The following is a 9,747-nucleotide window of genomic DNA, read 5'->3' as shown; positions in this document are numbered from 1 at the left end:
CTGTTGCTCATTATCCAAGTTGCAATAGTGTTGTAAAACAACACTGAAAATCTACTAACCTGAAGTATACTGCCAAGCTGCTTATGAAAGAACTTCACAAATTCTTTACTTTCATCGTTTTGTTGTGTAAGAGTCAAGACCATACGTCTTACTGATGTCAGTAATTGAGAAGAGCATACTTCATCCATATGTTCCTAAACAAGTATCACAGAATGACCTTAGTTAGCACTTAAAAAAAATAATAAATTAGCCATCAACTCAAATACTGAATTTCATTTCTATAAAAATCACCTGTTCACTGAAGGAACAGCACTCCATGAACAGGTCCTAACCCATCTTGCAAAACAAGCTCACTGGAACACGGTTATAGCAGATACCATACTTCATTAATGACTGATTGTCCATGACACACAAAGTTTTACCTCACTTTTTCAATACATCAGTACATACCATCTTTTAACATTTGTATAAACCGAGAATCTTCATATATTATGGTTGTGTACTCAAGTGCATTAAAGTTTATGTTAAGATATTGACTGTTGCAAGCTTCCTTAAAACTGCAATCAGAATGGAAACCTTCAGGCACTGAGACTGCAGCATGTCAACAATACACAGTTTTTAAAACTAGTATCAATCAAGTACCTTGTTAAACAAACCTAAGTCTATATACTGCACATGATAAAAGGGAACAGGGCAATTACTTAAGCATCTTACAACTGAACCTTCTCTGCTCTTTAACCTTGCAAAGAATGAACTGCGACCATTTCTCCTTCTTTATAGTAGCACATTTCTCCTCTGGATTCACTAAAGTTTACAAACTCCCAACAACTTTAAAAGACACTTGTAAACAGGAGAAAAAAAAAATGCTAAAACTCACAGAACTATTCTTAAAATCTCAAAAGTTATATTGTATGTAATAGTTCAAATGCTAAAACTCACAGAACTATTCTTAAAAAAAAAATCTCAAGTTATATCGTATGTAATAGTTAATTAAAATTATCTCAGTCCTCCTTGCTAAAAGGCAGCAAATATTTCAGAAGTAGATTCTCAAACTTTTCTATTTGATTTAGTCCGCTCCAAAGAACTTCTTGAAGTCAAGTCCACCACCTCTATGCAATCCAGAAACTATAATTTCTTTCTCCTATTAAAAGCTCCACAGAATCTTTCTGTTGGAGTATTGAATCCTTACTTCATCCTCAGCAAGGTCTGCAACTTAGCAACAACTGCCAATAAATGTGTGTTAAGATGCAAGGTATCCATTTTAAATAATGTTCTTCTATGCAATTATGCAGGTCCTTTTCCTATTCACCTAATTCACACTTTATGGAAAAGAGTTCTTACCTTTAGAAAAGGAATGACCTCTTTCATAATTGCTTTAATCTGCCGGTCAAGCTGCTGAGTATCTATACGAGGACACGGAACAGCAGAAACTTCACTTGACTGTGGCACAGGAAGATGTTCACTGGTACTTGGACCTCAATAAAAAAGCCACACATTTAAGTCATTCCACATTACTATTAAAGAAACATCAATTTCAAAAACATGTATTTTCCTTTTTTAAAAATAAATCGAAAGATCCTTTGAAACTTTGCTAAGTTTCCAATATAAATGAAGAGGAAAGCAAGTCAGCCAATTAAATGATTCTTGATATTTAGAATAATTATTTTCTAAAACTAAGCAAAATATGTATATATGTGCATACCTTCTAATTTAGCAGCAGAAGCACCCTGAAAATTACTAGAGCAGCCCTCAGAGTCAAGGGTACTTTCAGCTTCAATTTTCATACGCTCATATTCCCTCATCCTAGCCAAAGCTTGATCTAAGTGAATCACTGTGTTGCCTATATTTAGAATAAAAACACCTTTTAATCTAAATAAAAAGTTTTCAATTGAAAGACAAGTAAACAATGATAAAAAACGAATTCAAAGCCACAAGTTTGGAAATCTACATATAACTGCTGTTGAGTTACAATATTTTATCACACACTTTGATCAACTCAAAGTGTTTCACAAGTGGCTAATTTCTCTAAGTGCTGTTTTACAGAATGTGGTTACCCACTAAAAATCAAAGAATAGTATACTATGTAAAAGTAGATAACTGCAGGCATTTTAGGAGGGAGGGAGTAGCACTTAAAACACTGTAAATCACATCATTCTTACCAAGGTCATCAGTGGCAAAGGGTTCAAAATTTGAAGATGTAGACATAGTACTCCCATTGTCTGCATCATTTTGTTCACAATCTTGACATGCCTCTGTAGAAAAGTTCTTGCCAAAAGTTTCCTAAAAAACACCAAATAACGGAATACAAAGCAGGAATCCCCCGTCCTCTCACAGATGTGTCAACAAGCCAGCCACACGCTGTGGTATCAAGACTTGTCTACTTTCAGGATGTAAATCCGTCAGGTGATTCTACTGTGTTTGTTTCAAATACTGCAACTATAAAATACGTAAGAAGCAGTACAGAGGCATCAGTGATTTCTGGAATACAAAAAAGCAAAAATTCCTTGGGAATCTTGCTCTGACCTTACTCACAAGAGGATTTCGGCTCTTTTTGAATATTAGTTTCCGATTTGTGCCCCTCTCCATGTTATTTTCCTCCCTGACACATCACTCATTTCCAGCATCAAGAATCCTACCATGTTTAATCACTTTTGCATTAAGATGCTCTTTCATTTCTTTGTTTAGAAAAGTCTGTGTAAGTTGTTATGAATTTTATAAAAATCCAGTTGCTAGTGTGAGTATTTCAGTACACAAGTATGCATGTAAATTGAAAAGATAGGAAAAGTTGACAGCAAATTAGCTTTGGAACTTGAAAACTTACATCATCTGTAGAAGCAAGGCTTTCACTGGGAGTGAGTTCAGAATTTGATGCCATCCATGTCGCAGAATTCAGTGATTTTGTGCGCTTCCCTTTTTCATTGTTCTCAGATAAATGTCTGGTCACTATATCCTGGAAAAGATAATAAATCTATACTGTAAAAAAGGATCTAAGATTTGTTTGATTCACACACAAGATCAAAAAATTTGTGCACACCTGCAAAGCATATAGAGCCCTTTGCCTCAGGTAATCTGTATTTAGCAGCTGAAGCTCATGGAAAAGTTCAATGAGAAAGTGGGGACGAGACTCGTTTTGAGAAATTAGTGTTGCCACTTCAGAATAAATTGTGTCTCTCAAAGCTTCAAACATAGAAAGATCACTACCAGTTTCTGTAGAAAAAAAAGGAACTCGTTAAGTCCTTGACATGCATTCAGTTGAGAGAAAACTGCCTATTAGGTATGCAAGTAATAGGTACACAAATTATATCTCAATCATTATAGATTCCATTACAGCTCCTTTCTTAAGGCTCACTTATTTCCTGAAGGGCAACAAAGATTTAAACATTCTGAAATTATACATCATGCAATCCTTTATATACAAAATGAAATATAAAGCATTAATGGGAATAAATTTCTCTACAATTCTGAATACATTTAGGAAGTATTCTTTATTAAAGAGAGTACTGCACACACAATGTTGCTTTCAGAATAGGTATTCAACACTGAAAATGGGAGTTTAAAGGTATTTCAAAAGAGATAGCCAAAGGTCTCAAGTTTATATAAGTAATTCATACTTTTGCAACACAAGCAACAACATTAAGAAAGCTCTAGACTGAATTCAAGACAGCCACTCCTTCCCGCACCTCCTCACAAGCATAAATCCAACATTCTCATACATGTCTAGTATCACTTCTAAAACTCACATGAAACCTCTTAGCCTTAAGTCCTATTACATACGTATGAGAATGTGCTCCCTACCGATTCTCCCATTCCTTTGAAAACTAAGGATTACCCTTGCATCACAACAGTTAAATTATTACATACATATTTTGGCAAGTGTTGAATGGAAAAAAAGTTAAATTTTGAAAACTCAGCTTAGTTTAACAGATACACATTTGTTAGTATTCAAGTTAATGAAGTTATTAGCAATACAGCAAACATTACTGTGCAATCTGATTGTCTGCAAATAGTTTACCAGTGTTTTTAAGAACAAAGGCAAACTTTTTCAACCTTTAACAAGCTATCAGAAATTGTTTCACTCCCCCACTAATAAAATGTAACAGTAGCTTTTAAACATACTAAAAATGCCAACTGAAACTAGGTTTTTGTTGAAAAAACAAAAAAATCTACCTGCATATTTTCTATTTGTAACTGTGACTAACCAAAAACAAAACACATTCTTCACACTTATAATTCAAAGTAGTTCATTATCGTTGCATTTCATGCAAATTACAAGTAACTTCCCTTGCCTTTTTTATAGAGAAGGTGCTGCAATAGTACTAATTTTGAACATCTGCTAAACGGTCTGAGATTATAGGACCAAAGCTAAGAGGAAAAAAAACCCAACCCAAACTAATAGGACATTCTTGAAGCTAAGCAGTGAATGCATTACCTGGCGCTTCAATGCATGCATTTCTGTTAGACTGCTGCAGAATTCTCCTAGCATGCGCTGTAGGAAAGTGGGGATAGACAGTGATAAACACAAAAATGCGCACCAGAAATAAAGACAGGGTCTATACAAAACAGCAGGAGGAAGACTGCTTAGTGATCCAAACCACATCAAAGCTGCTTATTGTGAAAACTTGGCTAGTAAAAGTTTATTACTTAAAACAATAAACAGCTCTTTGTGTGGACACAGCTACACTGACAAAGCTGTACATTGTGCTACAATGACTAAAATATCTCCATCTTGCAAACAAAACAAAGGTACTAACAGAACCTCAAAAGACACAGAAGAGAATATTTTTATGATGCAGACACAAGAAAAGCAGTGCAGATGGCAAAAACGTAAGGGTTTATGTGATGCTATAAGACTGAATTGGAATGAGCTTTGATAGAGCTTTTTTTAGCATGAATAAAAAGAAAACATGTATGCAATAGAGGATGCAGTTTAAACTCTAAACAAAGCTTCACCTGTTGTGCGGATACTTTCCACACATACACCAACAAATGGGTGAGGTTTTTGGTTGGCTAGGCTTTTGGTTGTTTTATAGTAATGAGTTTCTTTCTAAATTATTTTAATCAAGTACCTAATCTACAAAAAATATCCAAAAACAATCAGTACCCAACTTTTCACACACTTTTTTGTTTCCATAATCCTTAGAAATTAAAAAGCAAAATCCACATGCTAGAAATACAGTACTGTCATCTTGTCATAACACACTGCTTTTAAATAATATTCTAGCAACTAAGTATAGAGGCTCTATACTTAGGACTCGGAGAAGTTCACAAAATAATTACTGACATTCAGAAAAGAATACCTGAAGACATTTCTGTAGATCTACTGTATTTAATAATTTTTTCCAATTGTTCCTGGTTCCTTTTGCTGAACACCTTTGCATGAACAACCTCTTCCGAGTGTCTAGTTTTATTGCTCTTGCAGGGTTCACATGCACTAGAAGCGCTTGCACTTTCATAACCTTACGGGAGGGAATGAAAATGAAGAAATAAAAAAAAAAAAGCTTACAAAATGTTTTATTACTTCTAAAAATTTGTTCAAGGATAATCTCAAAGATGCAAAACTTCAATGATGTTTCCTAGCCAAAAACTTTCCCCTGTACAATGAAGCTTCACAGTAGCACTAAATCCTCAATGACTGCAACAGTATCATACACGCTAGTACTGTCCCTCTCTTCTGATTCAGTATTTTATTGAAGCATATCTTTCAGCAAGTCATCCAGTTTGAACATGAAGACATAATGAAGATTCTCCTGATGTCTTACTCCTTATCTCAGTGTAAGTGCATCCATGATCCATTCAAATCATGATGTCCTAATCGGTTATGCTTTTTATTTACTGAAATACTAAAAATCCTCTTGTAGTTACACTATGTAAAATGAATTAAATGTTAGTAATTTATTTTCATCATTACAGGTACCATTTATGGAGAGTAAATTCTCTAGACTGTAACAATTATAATCCAAGCTGAGTTTGCCATGTTATCTAAGATTACTTTACAACCCACCAGTATTTTTAATTCTGCCTTTCAGCTGAGAAGAGCTCTTCCTCTTATTCTTCGATTTGGGTGTTTTATCTTTTGATGCCAAGCTTGCTTGTGCTGATGCTTTTCTAGATTTAAATGTCTTTGTCACAGTAGTTGGGTCTATTGGATCAGGCATGCTACTAAAACTCTCCCAAGACTCTTCATCAAACTCTCTCCTCCTGCTCATATCGGACTGATTTTTATGACCTGAAGCAATGTTTTGTACTGAAACTGCAACACCTGCTTTCAGCTGAGATTGATCATCTTTTTTCACTTCCTGGCTATCATTAATCCAAGTTGATCTTTTTTCCATTTCCTCTTCAGGTTGTCTGTGACTCCTTCTGTCAGAAAGAAAGACAGACCACAGTATGTCGTAACCTAGTCTCTCAGATAGAAACAGCATGTTATTACTGAACAGCTTTATCCATAATTAAGGTTATCTGCCCTAGTTACTTAGTTATCAACTGAATATTGAAAAAAAATTATCTGCTGAGAATTCTTCCAAATGGAAAATGAAAGACATCCAAAGAAATTCTCATTTATCACTGATTTCAACCTGAATACACTTATGCAGTTATTGCTGTGCTCAAATAGTACTATAGGACAAAACATTTCTTAAAACATTCATTACAATCTACTGCAGCACAAAAACTAACCATTCACTGAAATTACATCCTCTAGTAATTCAAACAGCTCAGTTTCAAAAAACATAGAAATGAAATCTTCCTCCAGTTATAAAATGTATGTCAAAACCACTCCAACACTATATTCATTCAGTTCAACTTAAAATATTCATGAAAGTATACATTAGTTAATATACAGAAAAGCAGAACACTTTACTAAAAATAAAAGTAAAAAAATAAACTGGAAACCACACAAGTAAAGATCCTCTTGTAATTCTGTTACAATAAATGCCCTAAAAGAATGATGAATTCAAGAATGATGAATTCTCACAAACCCCAGAAAAGGAAGGAGAGAGGGAGGAAAAATGTTTAAAGGAGAGTTGCACCATGATATTAAATACCTTTGTTTTTCTGCTCCATTAGAGGAACTGCTTTCAAAAGGTTTGGGGAATGCCATATACTCAGTTTTCCCAGAAGCGTTCTGATCTAGAGGAGGATGTTGCTGCTGCTGCTCACTGCTGTGTGGGGAAATATTGTGTGCAAAATCTCCAAGACCAGAAGGGAACACTGGATTATGGTTAAAACCTATGAAGTAAACAAGAGAGTCAGAAGATATTACCTCATTTATCTGTGTGAAAAAAGTAAAATTCGAGACATATTGTTGTGGCAACATAAAGTTATGAGGCAAAAATACAGTAGGGAAGTGGGCAAAAACTGTTTTCATCCGGAAAGCACTGCAATAATCAGAAATTATCTTAAATGCACGGTTAAAACATTACTGGATTCTATACATTCCACTAAAATCCCATCAGTGGGGAGAAGAAAGTACTTCAAAAAACCCCAATAAAGAGCTCCTACAAGCAAAGGTAAAAATGACATCAGTTCCAAAAAGGCAGAGTGCTGCCTGCATTAAGACTATCAATACTTCAACTATCATCAAACTAACAAGAAAATTCCAACGGTACAAGTATTCCTAGGGCCAAAGTAGCCATAAATTCTTACTATTTATTTTAACTTTAGAATCTTTATAGTAGTGGCAAATTGAATGGAACTATTCTTCCATGCAGGTCTCATATAATTTAAAATATATCCTTAAACAGAAAATGGACTTTAGAATCTGAAAGCTACGATCTAGGTCTATGCCTGTTTCCTGAAAAGGGCGGCAATATATTAAGACAGCTTTGACACCTTTTAATGATATGGTAAATTACCTACACTTTTTTCCATTTCAAATTCAACAGTAAAAGTAGATTTGGTAATGAGACTATGAACACTGCACCCAAGTCCACAGTTACTCTATACCTCTGATGGGAACAAAAATCAGTAATACACTTCATTTACAGGTATTTCAAACACAAATGAGTGCTGGAAGTTCTAAGAAAAAGAGAAATAATTACCAAGTGCCACCTTAAAATTAGAGGGTTCACTTAGAACACTATTAAATGATTGCTGAAGGTATACAAGAGCTTCAAACACTGCTTTTAACATGTTGGATGAAGAACATTTGAAATGTTAACTTTATGGAGTCGATATTTTTGGCTGTAGCAAACTTCTTATTGAGAAAGTCTTGCTTTTCATACTGCAGTCAGAATATACAATTGTTAAGCAATAAACATTAACAAACTTCTGCTAAGATAATATGGGCACATTCAAGTACTGTTTAAGACCACTTCAATATAAAGGAAAAGTCACAGAGTTTCAGCAAGTTCACATTAAGACTTCAATTAAATGAGAGAAAGGAAATTTTTGAAATTTATATTACTTTTCACACCTGTAGTAACACTCACCTGGAGCAAAGGAAGACAAATTAGGAAACCCTGGTACATTAAACAGGTTCACAGGTTGCGGAGGAAAGCTGAATGGATAGAAAACAGGAGATGGAGGTGGTGGTGCACTACTGCCTCTCTCCTTTCTTGATGGCTTTTCTTGACACTGTTGTTCTTGCTGGCGCATAAGATCATTTAACATTTGTTTCAGCCTTGAAAACAAGAAAAAACAAGCACTTAGGAAAAAAAAAAGAAAAATGTGAATTTATACTCAAGTAATTTGAGACTTGTATTATTTCATCTGTCCCATGTAATGTATATAAAGAACTAGTCCATTTAACTAGTGGGGGAAAAAAAATCAAGATAAAACACAACTTGTATTTAATTCTGAGTGACAGACAGGAACAGTTTTAAAACCAACCGCTCTGTGCTAGTGCTCATGTTTACAAAAGTTAAACATACTTACAAGAACAATAAAAAATTGAGTAGATACTAAAAAAATAAGCAGGCTGAAAAATAAACTTAAATAGGAACAACTGAAGATACAAAACATTTGCAGAAATGGCAGTAAAACTACTTTAAAATATTATATGAGAGGCCAGTACCTACATACCACTTACCAAATACAAAAACGAGATGAAGAGCTTGAATTTTCATGCAATGAATTAAAGTGACTATTACATCTTTTTTTAAAAAAGATCATTGCTCAGAAGGTAAAAGTAGTACATCCAAATGGAGAGTAAGTAAGTGTAAATTCTGACTGACAACACAGAAAGCACAAAAAGTTTTTCCAGCATCTTTCCATAACCATTAGAATCCAGAATCTTGCCAGGTAGTCTAGCAAAGACTACAGACATAAAGGCATACTCGAGGAAAGCAAGTCTAACCAAAAAAGCCAAACAAGGATATTGCAACGAGGTGCCAACTTCTGGTTCTCTTCACTAAAGATTACTCAAAAAGAACCATCTCAAAGGCATTAAAAGCAGTAGTGAAAAAAAAATGCTGTATACAGTTTCAAAAGCTTGCAATCAACTCAGAAGTTCAACAGTCTCATATTTAACCATTATCTGTTATCTTCTATTCACATGACCATGTTCTCTGTTACAGAAGCATTTCAAATTCCACAGTTAAACACTAATACAGCCAACAAACCTCTGGACGTTATTCTGCTGCCAAGTCAGTTGAGTGTAACACTGGTTTAACTGATGCATAATAAGATGGACTTGTGAAGACGCAACATTATTGGGCATCATATTGTAAGGGCCTGTAAGCAATGTCTGTAGAAGACAAGAGAGGGTCTGTGGAAAGAAAACATATGACAGTGATCAAATCACCAAAA

The 9,747-nt window shown here is 34.6% G+C and overlaps 1 protein-coding gene across 1 annotated transcript in view; it reads right to left on the bottom strand.

Annotated features, from left to right (window-relative positions):
- Positions 1 to 44: 44 nt before the first annotated feature.
- LOC104530396 (pericentriolar material 1 protein) overlaps positions 45 to 9,747 on the bottom strand; it is a gene marked incomplete at its 3' end in the record, with an annotated part of 21,216 nt that continues 11,513 nt past the window's right edge. Inside the window, exons 14-25 of the mRNA XM_029086730.1 lie at positions 9,561 to 9,706; positions 8,430 to 8,620; positions 7,044 to 7,227; positions 6,002 to 6,360; positions 5,298 to 5,456; positions 4,430 to 4,486; positions 3,035 to 3,207; positions 2,822 to 2,950; positions 2,160 to 2,280; positions 1,703 to 1,840; positions 1,342 to 1,475; positions 45 to 194 (exon numbers count right to left, since the gene is read on the bottom strand). Of these exons, the coding sequence (XP_028942563.1) occupies positions 45 to 194; positions 1,342 to 1,475; positions 1,703 to 1,840; positions 2,160 to 2,280; positions 2,822 to 2,950; positions 3,035 to 3,207; positions 4,430 to 4,486; positions 5,298 to 5,456; positions 6,002 to 6,360; positions 7,044 to 7,227; positions 8,430 to 8,620; positions 9,561 to 9,706 (1,941 nt within the window). The remainder of the gene's footprint in view (positions 195 to 1,341; positions 1,476 to 1,702; positions 1,841 to 2,159; positions 2,281 to 2,821; positions 2,951 to 3,034; positions 3,208 to 4,429; positions 4,487 to 5,297; positions 5,457 to 6,001; positions 6,361 to 7,043; positions 7,228 to 8,429; positions 8,621 to 9,560; positions 9,707 to 9,747) is intronic.

This window comes from Antrostomus carolinensis, unplaced genomic scaffold, assembly GCF_000700745.2.
Source record: "Antrostomus carolinensis isolate BGI_N321 unplaced genomic scaffold, ASM70074v2 scaffold22379, whole genome shotgun sequence".
Lineage (NCBI taxonomy): Eukaryota > Metazoa > Chordata > Aves > Caprimulgiformes > Caprimulgidae > Antrostomus > Antrostomus carolinensis.
The sequence above is the reverse complement of the archived record's forward strand: the minus strand, read 5'-3'. Positions and strand labels throughout refer to the sequence as shown.